We start from the raw sequence: 17,895 nt of genomic DNA on the forward strand, positions 1-17,895 counted from the left end.
GGAAAGGTGCGATAGATTTTCTGTTTGTTTGTCGGTTTGTTTGTCTAATATCATACAAATAATGTTTTGCGTTTAACTTTTGTGTATTATAGGTGTATATTTTCATGTGGCAAAGAGCTTTGCTTACATAATTCCTTCTTCAATAAATGTGGTAGCAGAAGTTCCGAGTAATTTGCTTAAAAATGGTTTGGCAATAACTACTGTCTAATTGAGATGAAAGCTATTGTTGTTTTAAATGTATGTTTTGTGAAACAGTATGGAAGGTCTAATATTATCCTTTCCTTTACTTTTAGATACACCCGAGACGTTTACCGCACCAAAAGAGTTAGAGAACACGAAAGCAGCCATCTTGTATACAGTGTAACCTGATTACATCAGCATGAGACTTCCGGAAACATTGGCGTTGTTAGTAGCTCTTGGCTTACTGATTGACACTTCAGCTTCCCAAAGCACTTCTGAATCTCAGTTTCAGTTACCCGGCAATTTAACATTAAGGAAGTGTGCTTGTCAAGCCAGTCAAATATTGCAGGGACAGAATGCGTGAACCAAGAGACATACGTTTCTTTTTACGATACTGCCCAAAACAGGGTTGAAAGAGTTAATACCAGCAGCTTTTTAGATGTGATAGTTGGTGACATTGAATGTCGTGAAGGGCTGTTGAAATTTACCCTTTTACAAAATGAATATTTGCTTTTAATAACAAATGGTGAACTATTCTGGCAAAAGGAAACTAGGATATTTCAAGAGTATTGTCTTGAAAATGTCGCTGATGGCTTGCTTGCACGTGTGTGCTTAGAGCCTCCTGTGGTACCTATATGCTGTCCCCCAGGTCATGTACTAGGCCCTAGAGACTCGTGCATTAATAGCTCCAACTCAGAGTCTTTTTCACCACCTCTTTCACTGAGTGGCGTAGCCCTTGGAGCAACTGAAGTGCTCCAAGAATATGTGAAGGAGATAACGTGCACTGGAATTGAGGAGGAACGTCGCGCGATTTTGGGGACAGAGGAGGAGAGATTAGAGTATAGCACTAAACAGGCTCTTCTGTTGCACAAAGTCCCGACCTATGATCGCATTGTCGAACCTGAAGAAAATTATTGCGTAGGTATCGATGAGTCATCTAAAGGTACTCCTCAGTATATAGCAAAGTACTGTTACACAGATCCCAAAGTAGAACATCATCATACGTGTCAAAATGTCACCTGTATAAGGAAATGCTGCCCTGCAAACCATTTCTTATTCCAGGCACAGTGTTTAGACTTTGGAAATGAAGCCTGGCGACCAGCATTTTTCGAAAAACAATCTTTGGAAAATGCGACTGAAGCCCCAGAAGATCTGTTCACTGTGTATGGGCTACCCTTATGTGGCTCTTTCTTTGCCCTGAAACCACATGAGATAGACGCTGACACATTGTACCTCCTAAAAGATGGAACACTTCATGTACCAAAACAAAAAGATTTTCTTCCTGATAGTTACTGTTTAGAATCTATGATGGTGGACGATGGCTCTTTCAAGGAGATTGCACTTGTCTGTGATGAACCTAACATAGAATGTGCATGGAAGAGCGTTTTACAGACAGTGCTCTTGAGCTTGTCTTGCGTGTTCCTGATAGTAACCCTTGCAGTTTACTTGGGTGTGGCTGACCTCAGAGACAGGACAAACGGACGCTGTTTGATATCGATGATTGCAGCCATGTTGGCTGCGTACATCAGCCTGTTGGTGAACAATCGAGAAACCGATCCAAGCGATCTTCAGTGCGTGTTAAGAGGTACGTATGTCATTTTCTTTCATCGTTGTTCCAATTAGCAGTGTCAGCTACAAAATACCGGTGCATAGTGCTATCGCCATTCGGAATTACAAATGAGTGAAGGTTTTGAAATTCAGTGGAAGTGAATGTAATATTAGGTAAATAATAGGAATAGTAAAACTGAAAAATTCCGGGTAAATAACTATTTTCTTAAATGTAAATATATGTTTGTGATCCTTTGCCCAGAACAGTATATAGGACAAAATTTTCTGCTAATTTTATGAATTTGTATAAAATAAGGACAAATAAAATATACTATACTATACTATACTTAAATAAACTATACGTATATAGTCCACTATACTATACTTATACTATACTATTACTTATTACTGTTAATTATTATTATTATTATTATAGTAGAAAAATTAATTGCATTTTCCACTATCATACGTATGTTCATTCTTTTTTTCTCTCTTTTCTTCAGGATTTTTTGGTCACTTCTTCGGGTTAGCCATGTTCTTCTGGCTGAACGTGATGTGTTTCGATATGTGGTCCACACTCAGGTAATTTGAATAGCTGAAATCTTATTAAGACCAATTGCCGAATTGCACGCGTATATGTTATTATTTTAACTATAAATATAATTCATAAATTAACTACATATATTATATATAATTATACACTTTGAAATTATATCTATAATATAATTATATTATATTATATATAATATTAATCATTATATATATAATATATAATATTATATATATATAATAATAATTATAAATATAATATTATATATAGTATATATATTATGTTGTGTGTGTGTGTGTGTGTTGTGGTGTGTGTCACAAGAAATTTCTTCCTTACCCTTAGGAGAAAGAGGTCCTAGAGAAAAGAAGTCAACAGATCCAGTATATTCATCCGTTAACTTCTGAATCAAAATGGCAGGGACTCCTTTCATATACTAAATAGAAGACCTTTTAGCGGTGCACAACCCCTACGCAAACTGCCACCATCGTTTTTTCATTGCGCACATAATTTGCATCTGCAGTAAGCGTCAATGTGTGTGAAATATATATATATTATTTACACACACATACATATATATATATATATAGTATTAATATATATATATATATATATATATATATATGTATATATATGTGTGTGTGTGGTGTATGTATATACATATATATATATATATATATTATATGAATATAGTATACTAGGAGTATCATGCAGGTGTTCTTGAGGTTGCTTCTAGTTCTTAAGCCGATCCTTCCGTTAAAGACGATATTGCTGCAGTCATAGTTACGTTTTTCTGTCTCATAATTATTTTACTTTGTGTTATGTTGTATGACGAGAACCACGTGTATTTATACATGCACTAAAGAATATGAAAGAAAACCATCAAATGATATAGGTTGTACAGTTTTTCAGTGTTTGGAGTCAAAATGTGCTGACTACTTTAAAAGAAAATTTTACCAAAGAATATTATTTTTTTCCCACCAGATCCTCCCAGCAACAACACCAGAGCAAGAAAACATTTCTGAAATACAGCATCTACGCCTGGGGAATCCCCCTTATCATAGCCATTGTAGCCAGGATCATGGACGTCGTTAGGCCTGAAAATTTCATCCTTCCCAACTTTTTGGAGCACAAAACATGTTGGTTCGCAGGTAAGAATCGTGTGCAGTTTGTTTTTAATGATATTACTTGCCTAACAAAAATTTGTACTCTTCATCCTCATCATTATTTGACTTCTACTGTAATTGAGTGTTTTTGGAACTGTTAAGATGAAATTTCATTTCCATATACAGTTGTAAATTTTGTCTCCTGTCTGATCGCCAGCTTATTCCACGAGGGAAATTTCTCAGTATTGTCCTTAAGGAAGGAGATTAGTCAGAGAGGTAGGTTGATGATTTAAGCTCAAGGTTAATAGTTACTGAATTGAAGGATCCTCCTCTTGATAGGCCCTCAAGATCAGAATTATGAGATGCATAATGGCAACTCGAGATGAAATGTGAACAACACAGGAGGTTGGGCGGCGAAGGAAACTAAAATATGCTGATGAATCATCAGCCAAAGCATGACTAGGAAGAAGATTTAAGGGCGTCATTAATAAAGTGGAAAAATGGAAAGTTCTGAAGAACGTAAGTAAAGATAGAAAATGGAGTAGCTATTGCGGTGTCAGTTACGACGATATTTAATAGAAAAAGAGCATTGAAATGAAGACATTAAGGCATAAGCAGGAGCTCTGTCTAGGCAGGAAGTTCGGTTAAGAGAGTCTGATGCTAGACCCTGCTGGATGCCTTAGGTAATCTAACACTTGTGACAACAAAAGACGCCGTAAAATTTTCAGTGGTTGGCAAGATTGGACATCCATCTTTTCTGTACGATGGGCGGAATGACAAGTTGCTGTCGAGGATTTTTTTATCGGCCTTGTCTTCATTCACTTGAAATTTACTTAATGTTTTATCATTTTCCATATGATAATGCATATATTGTATACCGTAGGTCCTGAATAATTCCAATTGTAAAGTTGTGCAAATCAAATAACCCCGGAACCATTCGAGTGCGTTGTCTACAACCTGTATCCTAAGTCTGATATCGACTGCTCATATAAAGTTCTTTACCTTTAGTTTTTCCCATTTTTAATGGGGTCGCTGACTGTTATTAGTCTTCTCCACCTTCTGCCATCATGCACCGTTACCTTGCTCACGTTCCTCTCCTGCATGTCCCTGTTAATTGTGTTTCTCCATCTCATTTTTGGTCTACCTCTCCTCCCTGTTCCGGACACTTCCATTTTTCATGGTTCTTTTACTTACAAACCATTGCAATCACGTCTGTTGCAGCTTCTTTGATGTTTCTGTAACTTTCACCGTCCGCCTTATGAAGTCATTCCTTATCCTGTCGCTCCTGGTCACTCAGCACATCGAACGTAACGTCACATTCTCATTTCTGCCACTTCCATCCTTCTCTCTTGTGCTTTCTTCATGGGCCAAGTTTCACAACTATACATCGGCGCAGGTCAGATAATGCGCTCTTGTACATTTTTCCGTTCAGCTTTACGTTAAATCTTTTGTCACATAGCACACCTGATGTTTTCCGCCAGACTGCTCATATATACTGATACTTTATGAAAGGCTACACTCTGATCCGTTATTATTGTTATCTTACATTTACCATAATCAGAGCATTTCAAGATACAATTCAAAATATATAAGAGTATAAGTTGCAGTTTCCATTGAAGTTTACTTTTGGTGGAAGCTGGTGGATTAGCTAGTAAAATATTACATATTTTCAAAATGTATAAGTAGCTTGTTAACTATTGTTAACAAGCTATTTATATTAAAAGTTGAATATTGATACGTCCGACTTTTGAGATCATTTGACTATTTTAGTCTCAAAGGTTGATTTTGTACATGTTAGCATCTCACAGGAGTTTTTCTAGAGTTCGGCGTAAATGAATCCTTATCGCGTATGATTTTTTATCAGTTCGTAAACATCCTTATGTTCAGGTTTTCTTCGACCTCATAAGACTAGTTTGTTTATTTCCATTTTCGTGACCTTTTGATTCTTCTAATCTCAACTCTTCGGGTTTTCTGTTCTTTCTTTTAGTTCATTGCTTGGTTCACTTCAGTTTCTTTCTTCTTTGTTCTCTTTCCTTTGAGTTTTACCATTTCCTTTCGTGTTATGTTTATATCATTTCACGCTCTCCTCCAGTTCTTTCTTACCGTCCCTTTCATCTTCTTTCACCTCCTGCTTTTATCTTTTCCTGTTCGTGTTCTTTGTCTCCTCATCTCTTTTCGTGCCTTCCTTTGTTAGTAGTTCATTGCGCAATTGTCCACAAACTAATATACACACACCTGCGCTAATGCATTATAAATTCCCAACCTTTGTTTTATGGATACCATGACTATACCCCACTTGTTTGTGGGCTTACACAACTGCTCTTCGAATTGTATGTATAGAAATTCATTCTATTTGCTTAATGTCTTTGGATTCACAAATATGTCCTGCGTGTGCACCCTTTAGACATGACATTCATTAGCCCCAAGTCAGCCTGTCACTTGCTACATTAAGGTAGCTTTATGACAGCACGGGCTCTTGTTTCCTGAGCAGTTGGTGTAGGATCAGCCGTTTGGTAGATATGCGGGTCTGAATGTACAGAAATAGGTTGGCAAACTCTAATTCTTAAATATGTACCTGTATACATTCCTTTACCTCCTCTTACTTCTTCCCAATGAACACGATATTCTTTGGAAGCTTGAATTTCAAGTCAGTGGTCCCTTTGGGCTTGTTCCATTCGAATAATAATAATAATAATAATAATAATAATAATAATAATAATAATAATAATAATAATTGCATGGAAAACTACGGTAACATTGCATTGTACACAACAAATGAATTCTTTTAGTTTCAGGAAATGCAGAATATTGGCTTTACTTCTCCGGCTACATTTCTATATTACTGGTGGTCAACCTTTTCTTCTTCATTCACGTGGCCATAACTTTGGCGCGCAAACTTCAGCAGAGGCAGTCGGTTTTCGACAACAGCAACAGCAGATCCAGCAACACGAACAAGACTAAAAAACAGTACGTTGGTTTATTTATTTACAGATTCGTATATTGTAGATAGAGAGAATAAAAAAAAAATTGTGCGACCCAAAAGAGGAGTTGGGTAGTGTGTGAAATGATAAAGTTGAATATTTTTTCAGTAACATTGCAAACTATCTCTGTAGGAAATTTGCATGGTATTAACCCGGTATGCGTCCACCCATGGCGGAAGCTCCTTGGGACGCCGTGTTTAGTACTAGTCCCTCGGGGATCAAAGTATTATATACACCCATTTCTGTTATTAGTGTTATTTGTCGACCACACAACATAGAAATGGGTGTATATAACACTTTGGTCCTCGATGGTCTAGTACTAAACACGGCATCTCAAGGAGATTCCGCCATGGGTGGATACGTACCGGGTTAATACCAATTTATATATTTAGTTGTATCCTACGTAGTTATTTTGGATCTTTCCTAGATAGTGACCCCCCGAGGATTTTAACCAGGTATGTAGCCACCTTTGCGGCGTTTTAGTACAAGCCATAAAAACATACTATAATTATCATAAAGATAATGACCTCCAAGAAATATTATTCCTAGTGACTTTGCTGGGGGTCACTGCCTAGGAAAGATCCGTTATTTTGTCACACATTCCAGCGGGAAAAATCTAAATTCCATTTCTGTATTTCGTTTCCAGAGCTCTGTTGTACGTCAAACTCTTCGTCGTTATGGGAGTCGTGTGGATCGCTGACGTGATTTCCAGCATAGCCCACAGAAACACCTGCTCTAATTACTGGTAAAGAGTGAAATGCGATTTTAGAAGTTCCCCGAACTATTTTATTTTATTCGGTGTCGATGTCCTTGGTTGCGTGACGTGTGTTTACAGAGTTAAACCAACCAATCAGTCCATCTTGTCAGTGTAGCTTGGTATTTGTCAACTGTTTTCTGACAGGGTCTAGAAATTTCTCAGGTTAGATTAAGGATTGTCAACTTTGGAATAAAATAAAATAATTAGTAGGTGCATTTAAGTGTGTGCCTGAACTTTTTTTATGAAAGAGTTAAGTAAATTTGACAACGATCATTTACAAATTATTGGGTTGTAAAGAGTTTGTTAAATAATTTCAATGTTTAGTTTGCCTTCAAAGTAGTCATTATTGGTTATATTAATAGTCCTTGTAAGCAAACATCTGTTGAAAATATATTTTTTGCAGTGATCAGGAGCAAAATATCGAGTGTTTGTACTGGGATTGTAACTTGTGTTTTAAGGTCCCGTAGCACTTGAATAGTGGTTAAAAGAAAATGCTTTACTGCCATTTCCAATTTTCCTTCATATTGTTCCTATTTCATTTAGTGTTTATTTTGCACCTCATGTGATGCAATGTAGGCATTACTTAAGGGTCTTTGCAGCATCCCTTCTGCCCCTAGCTGCAACCTCTTTCATTCCTTTTACTATACCTCTGTTCAAATTCCCTTTCTTCCATCTGACTTTCCATCCTCTCTAACAGCTGTTTCATAGTGCAGCTGCGAGGTTTTCCTCCTGCTACACCTTTCAGATCTTCTTACTGTCTATTTCCCTTTCGTCTTAGGTCCCAGCGCCTGGTCTCAGGAGTAAATTATATGTCTGTTTTATTCATCGAATGTTATTTACCATTTCAGGATTGCTTTCGATATCGTTAACGCGCTGCAGGGCGTGTTTATCTTCCTCGTCGCCGTCTGCAACAGGGATAATATGAAAAAGGTGAGACTTACAGTGCGAAAGTGTTTTGTGCTTTATGGAAACACACTGAGAATTCTTTGCTTTCCATAGCACTGAGGACAACGCTACAACGGTGAGTTTCCAGTGTTTTATTTGCTTTAAAACCACAATATGGTGAAGTGCACTAACTGCTTGCAAATAAAGCATAATGAATGGGGGATCTTTTGTACACATTATGTTCTAATGATCTTTTGTGGTCGTGGTCGCTGATGCTGCATGTATTACTTTGAGGTTAATTTCTCAATAGACCATTAACGATCATTGATCACTGATTTCAGGGTTCCTACAGAAGTACCAAAATCACATTCCAGATACGGGTAGAAGCTAGATTAGCACTTAACTGTTACCATTTGCGCATAGTTTGTTATACGAAATTAGAAACGACAGAGATTTGACAAAGGTAAAATCTAGACAGTTGTACCTCTGGCAGTAGTTACAATTTCTGTTCACCTACTTAAGTTATTTGGTAATATAAGCAGGGGCGTCATTTGTGGGGGGGAGGGGGCTTGGGGGGTGTAAGTTGAGTCTTGGATGGCCAGTTGCCCCCCCAGCCTTTTCAAAAGTGTAACCATAAATTTATGAAATTTCTCGGAAATATTGCGTTTCTTTATCCTTGTTTGTCTATTATAATAGCTACCAGTGATGATGAAATAAACAAACAGTAGTGGGAGTATATAGTTTTTGATGAAATACCTTGCTCATGGGGCTTTAAAAAAAAACATAAAATAGCTCAGAATAAAAAAGAAAAAAAACAGCTTATTAGGCTCGCTTCGTTCGCAAACCAAACCTCTTCCCCCCCCCCCCTCCCCCCCCCCAAACAAAATCTGAAATAACGCCCCTGATTATAAGGGCATGGTTTTGCTAAGCCAATGCGGATTAACTAAAAAACTAGAAGATTATACAGTATATTGCAGAAAAAAATCTTATTTCTTGCCAATATTTTCGAGAAATTTAATTCAATGTAATAATGTTGATATAGGCAGCCCCCTCGGTTAGCAACCCACATACCCAACCCGACAGGGAGTTTTGTTTTAATATGAATTTTTAACCGTTGGTTAAAGTGAATTCTTGAAATAAGATGAAAGAGCTGTTTAACCACCGTTATTTAACGTTAGACACTGCAAAAGGATTGTTGGCCAAGTAGTTCATCTTAACAGTAAGTATTGTCTTAAGAAGCGATTGAACTATCAAACAGTATAAGATGCAGTGTGTATACTGTGACATTATCATTGCACTGCTTTGCTTAGATTTTTTTTTATAGAATTATAGTAGCGGTAATCCATTCTTTTGTTACTGCAAAACACCATATTACAAATGACAACAAAGCAGACTTAATTCAAATTTAAAAGATTGTAGGTTAGCGTTTCATCATTCTTGTATATTCAAAACTCGGCATTTGATTAACAAAGCTCTATCGTATACAACTAGCTAGTCATATTATTCGTCAACAGTTCTCGATAACAAAGTATTTAAAACAACAATGCAAATCGAAACTGAAGTGTATTTAACCTAAGAAACTGTAAATCAATATTTCATCATTCGTTTTGCTCCTGGTAATCGACATTTATCATTCTCCTCAAAGAGCACAATGCATTGTCTGCACATCAATTTGATTATTAAACTCTAGCAAAGTTCAGCTACTCCTTTGTATCGTTAGTTTACGATATTGCATGAAAGAATTTTACAATGGCTTTATTCTAAAACAACTAGAATATTTATATAAAGACCCAGTGGTTGAACGTCTCGTAATAAAAAAAAAATTACCCACCCCTCCCATAATATATTCTAATGTTTGGAAAAGGCTGTACAGTTCACAAAATGGTGGCTTTGTTTTTCTCCCTTTATTGTTTTGAAATTCTGTGTTCAATCCTTTTTATTTTTTTATTATTTCTAACCTTTATTCATTAAAGAGGCAGGTTTATTTCTTCCTTTCTTGTTTTTTTTTTTTTACACTGGGCCTGGTCTACAAACAAGGTATTTGGTTCACAGTCATATTGTATGATTGATATTATTATTGTCACTTGAAATAGTTTTCATTTTATTCTTATTTACATGAAAACGTAAATGGACAGAGTACGGGAATGCGCATTTCATTGCTGGGTATGAAATGCAAAGTTGATGAATCTTGGTGATGGAACTTTTGCTTGATGGAGGTGCACATGGTGTCTCATGAATAAATGATTTGAAGAAATGTTATCCATAGTGTAATAATTCAGGTGTTGTGCAATAGATATGCCAAAGTTTGCTGCCAACCAAGTAGTCTACTCTCCCAATATGCAATGGTCATCACTGGCAACTTTGCAAGTTAAAACTTTCAACATTTGGCAGCTCTTGTTGTCGCCATTGTCCCTAATGAAAGAGTTAGTAACAATCGTAGTTGAAAGCTCTACAAAATAGTTCCAAAAGATAACAATAGCAAGACAGATACCTATTTTGCTAGTGAAATTTTGGCTTAACTGTTAATTTTTCTTTTATCACGAGGACAGACTTTTGCTTAAGATAAGTTATTTGTATGAAACCTCTTGATAATGCCATTAAAAATTCCATTTTGTGGGTATTGGATCTGCTTTGAATCATTCACTATTTTGTGATCTGTAAATAGATAATGTAGCTTATTTCTTCAAAGTTAATAGAAGGATATAAACCCATCTGTGAGATATTGGGTGTTGCTGAAATACCTCACATTCTCAGTACTATATTTCTTGTTCGTAATGGTTTGATGGCATTATCTCTCTATTCATTTTGTCCTAACTGTTAGTCGAGTCCTTCCTTCAAAGAAAATTTTCTTTCAACGAACATAATAAGAATCAAATAAACGAACTTGCATATAAAACTTCCAACCAATGACATTAATCAAGTTATCGTTTAAGAATAGGCTAGCGGAGAAAACCCAAAGGTAAAGGTAATAAGAACAATTATGTAACGATGGTTTCACCTCACTCTACAGTTCCGCGGTGCCTGGAACCCACGACTAGAGAGCATGCGCACGAAGATTTCGACCATAAGAGGAAAGTCGCCCATTTCCCGCAGGAGAAGAACCGACGTGAGTCTAGCTACTTCAGAAACTTCCAGGAAGACTTCAGTGACTTCTCTCCCTCGGAAGATTTCGAGCACTTCTGTACCCCAGTTCCCTTTGCAGGAGGGCGGCCACCGGGACATGCGGCATTGTAGCCCTCCGCCAAGGAAGCACTCTGGAGCCTCTAATTTGGAGGCTTTTCCCATGAATCCTATCGAGGAGTAGACAACTTCATAGCAGGCATCATTTTGGGATGTTTGTCTGTTTCTCATTTCCAGAATTTCAACCGCAAAGGGTGCTGTGTAGTTTATAAGTCATTCTGGATGTTTAACAATTATCACAAGTACAGGCTCTATGGTTGGTGACTCGGAGTTATAACTCCGACCATGTATGAGTTTCAGTATTTCAACTGTTTATATAATCATGTATGAGCTTCAGTATTTACAGAGCGTATTCACTTTGTGAACTGTTGTTAAAGTCACATTTAGAACTTCATCACCAAGTTGAAACCTTCGGTGTATAATTTTTTTTCAGTATATTATTCCAATGCGTGAAATTTCACATATGCTGCTTATGGGACAAGTAACTAAACGCCCTCATGAAAGCCAGCATGATCTAACTGTAAAGGAGGTTGCTGTCGACGATGAAGCTGCCAGCTCAGTGCTCTTGTCCATGGAGCACCTGTGACTCCTGCCTTCAAAATGCGGAAGGAAGGAATTTCTTCATATTAGAATTATGTAAGAGAAATTCGTAGCCACGAGAGATTTTTTTCACAAAGAATTCCTGAAGAATGGGTTGTGTATTCAGGTTAATGCAATATTTATGGTGGCGCATTTGGCAGTCGGGAAACTACATACTGTATATACATAAAAGACCCGTAGCATTTGAAAGCTTGTATATTAGTCTTTGGTTGGACTTTTTCTTTGTTGCCATAGCCAGTAAGTTATTGTAATTATAGAAGTTATTTTTTGTATAACAGCATGGTGTTACAATTGAAAGTACTAGATTCCACGTTTGTTCTATGAACCGGGACATTAGAATGGAAAATGTTCTATTGCCTCGTCTGTCGTAAACTTGAGAGAGGTATCTAGGAAGAAGGGAATATATGATATTTATATATTTACCTTTTATCTGTTTTGAGTTAAAGTAGGTAAACATGACATTATCTAATCGTTCACATTGAATTTCTTTTGCAGAATCTCTTAAAAATTGTTATAATTTGCTACAAAACACTGAAAGCTAGTGACCTGAGAATAATTTGAATTGATGTGTTTAAAATTATAAATGAATCCCCATAGCTTGAGTGAAATTTTGCATCGAATATTAGTTTCCATATTCAGGGTTGCGACGAAGGCGTGAGAAAGAAACAGTATACAAACGTTACTGATTTATTCAAAACAACAAACAGAAGGATCAAGGGCTCTTGCGAGTATAAATATGGTGTCTGACACGAGGCGAATAAAATAGAGGTAGTTTGTTCGAGAATGGTACATATAATTCTATATACATGTTACAGACTTCTGATAAATATAGCTAGAAGCTGACATTATTTCATCTTTTAGGTAGTATACATTTGACGTGACATGATTATGAACGACAGTATACATAGAAAGGATGCATGATATCGGCCGTTTCTTATATGCTTGTGCTTGGCGCGTATGTCAGGAGAGCTTGTGGTGAAGAGTGGATGCCCTTATGGTATGAATTCAGTCGGCCAGGAAAGGACTACAGTTGTAGGTCTGTGTCTGGGAGGTATGGTGGTTTGAGGCAATCGATGGAGGCCAAGACAGTCGTACTGTTATCTGGTAGGCCTTGTCTCTTCTTTGGATAACCCGGTAGGGTTGGGAGAGGGGGCCTGTGTGTGTGTCCACTCTTATGGTTGTCTATACAGGACTTCTGCTGGAGATATATTGCATGCAGCTTGTGGTGATATTCTCTCGGGTCCAGTAAGACCCAAGGTAACTCCTTTCTCCAACTCCGCCTTAATTAACATAACAATGAGTGATGCTTTCAATTGGTGTAGCCTTTTGACCATGCCATTGGTTTCTGGATTGTAGGCCATTGTGTGCACTATCTTCATCCCCAAACTGTCTGTGGAGGAGTTCCATAAACTGGATGTAAAGTACTCTTGTTCTGCTGTCATTTACTTTTTGCAGAAGAAAACTGCGGTCAACAACCATCATCTGTGTCCTGCTCCAGTACCATGCCCATCACCTAGTTACACCAGTTGTCAAAGTGAGGGACCTGAAGGTTTGAAGAAAGATTAATGTGGCTGCTGAGGATATTTATTAAACAATTGTATTATTGGAATCAAGATTTTAGCAGTATTGGGTATAAATCTATGATAGCTATTAATCAGTCATGAAAATTTGTCTACTGTTTTGATTGTAGTTGGTGTCTATCTGATTGCTTTTATACTTTGCTGGGAGGGGTTTGATACCTGCCTGGTCTTATTTGGTGTCACAGGACTCCCACCACTACAAGTCCGTTTTCTTTGATTATTTGTAGCACCCTTTTGACATCTTTTATGTGCTGCTTGAGGTTGGCGCTTAATACAAGGATGTTGTTGACATAGATGATGCAGAAGGGAAGATCGCCTAGGAGCTCATCCATTAGTCTCTGGGAGGTTGCCCCTGCGTTCCAGGCTGAAGCAGCTGTAATTGAACGTGTAGGTGCCAATGGGGGTGATAATTGCTGTCTTCTCCAAGTCTTCCTTCGCTACTGGAACTTAGAAGAAAGAATCCCTTCAGCAGATCTGTTTGGGTGAAGATTTTGGTGCCATTCAATTGGTTTGTGATGGTATCATCTATGTTTGGCAACGGATATCTGTCAGGCTTCATTTTAACGTTTAGCCTCTGACAGTCTCTGCATGACCACCATGTTCTGTTGGGTTTTGGTACCATGTGGAGAGTGGATGGATGCCCCTGGGCTGGGGGCTTTGTGATATAATCCCGCTTCTCCATTTCCCTAAATACCCTGAATACTTGTTTGACAACATTTTTCTGGGGCCAAATGTCTGAAACAGGCAGGGACTGGGGAACCTTCTGTTTCTCTGTGGTGCTGGCTGTTGTTCTTTGCTGGCATGGTTAAGTAGTGCTGCAGGTTGTCTTTAAAGACCTTTAGGAACTCCTGTAGGAGGCTGCATATTTCTGGTGGTGGGGTGGTAGATGCAATGGGTACAGTTTGTTGCATCTATTGTTGTGGTGGTGATATGGTGGTAGGTTGCTTTATTAGTTGTTGCAGTGATTATGCAGGGTCAGTTTTTGGTATCTGCAGTTTTGATGCTACATCTATCAGCAGGTTGTGTTCTTTCAGTTAATCTGCTCCTTAAAGTGCTAATGTTACATCTGCCATGATGAATGTCCAGCTGTAGCCCTTCCCATTGAATGACAGTTTCATGGTCTGCCTCCTGTACATCTTGAGTGGTGTTCTGCTAGTAGTGGATGCATGGATGTTGGTGGGTGGGGTGGGGTTGAGTCGTTAATGCAGGCTGGCTGGCATGAATGATTTGCGTGCCCCGGTGTCGACAAGGAATTCTGTGTTTGACCTCTCTTCTCTTATGAAACAGCATTTGAACCTTTGCATTCGTACCTGGAAGAAAGAGCAGAAAGCAGCAGCAGCAGCAGCAGCTTCTCTTACAAGGAAAACAGTGTTTTGGTTGCTGATGCGACCATCTTACATGTCTTTTGAAAACAGGCGGCCTTTATCACATTTGCAGGCCTTTCCTCCAAATTTCCAATGGAAGAAGCATGTTCCATTTGGTGGTTTATTTTTCTTCTGCCTCGTCTTTCTGTTGTTGAATTGTTTTGGGGAGCTCTACTTGTGGATGGGGGCTGCTGGTCCCTCTTGGTTGCTGTTGGATTTCTTGTCAGTTGATAGCTAGGACTGTTGTGGTGCTGCTGCAATGGGTGGCTGGGTGGGCGCCGCTGTTTTGTGACGCATGTGTACACATGCGTCGACCAATCTTAAGAATTCTTCTATGGGGATGATCAAGGCATAGGGCATGGCTGCTACAGTTTTAGGGGGGCTAGTTTTGTGAGGAGGACCTCTCTCACAAGGTGTGGGGTTGACTCAGGTAGGCCATCTGTGGCGGCTGGCTGGGCTGGTCATCGCCATGGTTACCAATGCGGCGAAGGCGTGAGTAAGAGGCAACAGCTACAAACTTATTTATTCAAAACAACAAACAGAAGGGTAAAACAACAAACGGAAGGGTCAAGGGCTCTTGTGAGCAGAAATGTATTGCCTGACATGAGGTGAACAAAATAGAGATGTACGATCAAGTGTTTGTTCGAGAATAGAGAATGGTAGGTAATTCTATATACAATTTGTGGACAACTCTGATAAATATAGCTGGAAAGCTAACATTGTATTGCCTCTATTATGAATGATACATATACATAAAAAGGATGTACGATTTCGGCTGTGTTTCTTGTATGCGTGTGCTTGGCGCGTATGTCAGGAGATGCTTGTTGTGAGGAGCCTGTATGGTACAGAGTTCGGAAAGCCAGGAAAGATGGACGATTGTGTAGGTCCATGTGGAGCCCTACAGGGTATACAAGCTTTTAATGTCTTCCTATACTATATTTTATATTATTCAGTATAAAAGTCCAAATGTCAGAATTATAATTACCACTGGCACGAACCCTGTTTTATGTGGTGTATGGATAAAACACACATAGACGTAGACATTCTGTTTAGAATCTCTTCACAAAAAGCGATTTAATGAGAATTTTTGTACTAATGAAAGATTCACGGCATGGGTTTATAGGTTAATTTATGAAAAACGAATTAGAACCGTTACTAAAATTGGGTCATAATTCTAAACTAAAAATGTAATTCGGTCCCATGATGATCTCATTCGTTTTGCGGGGAGAAGTAATTACAGTAGTATTTAGATTTTGTACAGAAAAGTTAACTTTATGTTTACAATTTGTACAAAAAGTTATCGCTTTTAGAAGTCAGAGGTTATAGCAATTATCGTATGAAATTCTATGCACAGAAAAAACAAATTATTAATTCGTAGCTTATACAGAAAAATTTGAATTTTTAACAGGATCTTTCACATAACCGTAGTATATGCTGTGAATTGAAATTTAATTCATAATACGTACAACGATTATTAACATGCTATTTTATTTCCCTGCGCATACAGAATATTCAAGATTTTATGCAGGAAATTTTGTATGATGCCATTACAAATCACAGTTTATTCAGAAAAGGGAGTGATTACCATAATTCATAGTATCGTTTCTCCCTCATCTTCCAAGAAGTCTGATTTATCCGTTTGATGCGCATTGCTCCTTTCATACTCCCTACACACGGATATAGGAAATTAAGTTAATCTTTATAATGGCTAATTAAGTATTTTGGTTAATGACTCCTTGCTACCCCTTAAATGGCCTGTAGGAACATTGCCGCCGAGATACAGGGGTCTCGAAATGCTCTTATTAGGTGTCTGCTTTTTGGTAAACTGACAATGTTTTTCAGTGTTTACGTTATTGCTCTCTTATGAATGGGAATACTCGCCCTAATTGAGTTGTAGTAGATTGGTAAATTATGTATTTTAGTTAATGACTTATTTATTTCTTAAATGTCATTTATAATCATTACTGCCGAGATGCTGTGGTTTCGAAATACGTTACTTTGAATTCTGGGTTTTTGGCAATTTAAAAAAACAAAATTTGTATATTTAGGATTATTCTTGTATGGACAGGAATAATAGCGTGTCATCTTTAAATATCCAGGCTATATAATTTTTATTCTTCTTTTTTTACGAAACTGAAATAATTAAAACCACAGTTATCTTGTGAGTCGATAGTCTGCTGGAATTTTTTATGACAGCAAATTAAAATTATATCATCCCCTGAGGCTTTACAAGGAACATTGTGATCTGTGCTAATTATTGATCTGTGCTAATTATTATGTCTTATCATTATGACTCTCTCTCAGTAATATTATAAAGATAGCGGCCAGTGTATTTGTAAACCATTGTTACAGAAATACATATAATTTTTTTAAGATGTTTTTTATCCTAACCAGTTAAGGTTTGCTAAGAGTAGGTAAAACTTACGTTATGATCAAAATTAGATGAAAAAACGTAAGACGTAATAACGTCTGTTGGATAAAGTGAAGATAACGATGTAATAAGGTCCTATGAATTATAAAGAACACTGAATCGTCTTGTGTTTGTATCACAAAGAAAGATCTTGTGTTTGTATCACAAAGAAAGAAAAAGTATTTAGTGTGTAACCAGTGATATAAAACAAACTGTAATGAAACATCAGTTATAATTAGAATGACAAAAATGATTGTTAAAGAAGCGTCCGACAACTGCGTCATTAGTTACGGGTTATTATTTAAGACGGAACTCATTAACGGCCGCAGAAAAACAGAGTGATTTCTTCCGAGTCCCTCAAAATCATGATTAAATTTAGCAGGCTGGGACGTTCACCAAGATGGATGACAAAAATGGAAATCGTAAAGCAAATCTGAGAGATCAAATTATACTGACTAAAAACGAGGAAACTAATCCCCAAAAATTGTACACGTGGAAAAATTAATTGTGAAATAACCTCCAGACATATTAGAGCTAATAAAAAAAAAAAGATATAAGACTCCGAAGTTCGTGAAAGCCAATTAATGGGAGAGGACCATTAATTATGTCAGTGATGCGTGGATTTCTAAAGGAGTCAAGAAAAGAAATGCAAGGGGCACATCAGGAATTTTCTGACAAATGAAACTAAAACTTAAAAGTAAAAGGAACCAGAAGACATGACAGCATAAGCCCATAGGATAAAATAGAGAATATCATA

At 37.5% G+C, this 17,895-nt stretch overlaps 1 protein-coding gene across 1 annotated transcript in view; it reads left to right on the forward strand.

Annotated features, from left to right (window-relative positions):
* Positions 1–17,101, forward strand: part of LOC135216194 (probable G-protein coupled receptor Mth-like 3) — a 61,789-nt gene extending 44,688 nt beyond the window's left edge. The window contains 8 exon segments of the mRNA XM_064251331.1: positions 294–521; positions 524–1,765; positions 2,232–2,310; positions 3,260–3,426; positions 6,171–6,348; positions 7,009–7,107; positions 7,968–8,049; positions 11,015–17,101. Of these exon segments, the coding sequence (XP_064107401.1) occupies positions 380–521; positions 524–1,765; positions 2,232–2,310; positions 3,260–3,426; positions 6,171–6,348; positions 7,009–7,107; positions 7,968–8,049; positions 11,015–11,308 (2,283 nt within the window). The 5' untranslated portion in view covers positions 294–379 and the 3' untranslated portion in view covers positions 11,309–17,101.
* Positions 17,102–17,895: the final 794 nt, after the last annotated feature.

The sequence above is a fragment of the Macrobrachium nipponense genome, chromosome 6 (genome assembly GCF_015104395.2).
Source record: "Macrobrachium nipponense isolate FS-2020 chromosome 6, ASM1510439v2, whole genome shotgun sequence".
NCBI lineage: Eukaryota > Metazoa > Arthropoda > Malacostraca > Decapoda > Palaemonidae > Macrobrachium > Macrobrachium nipponense.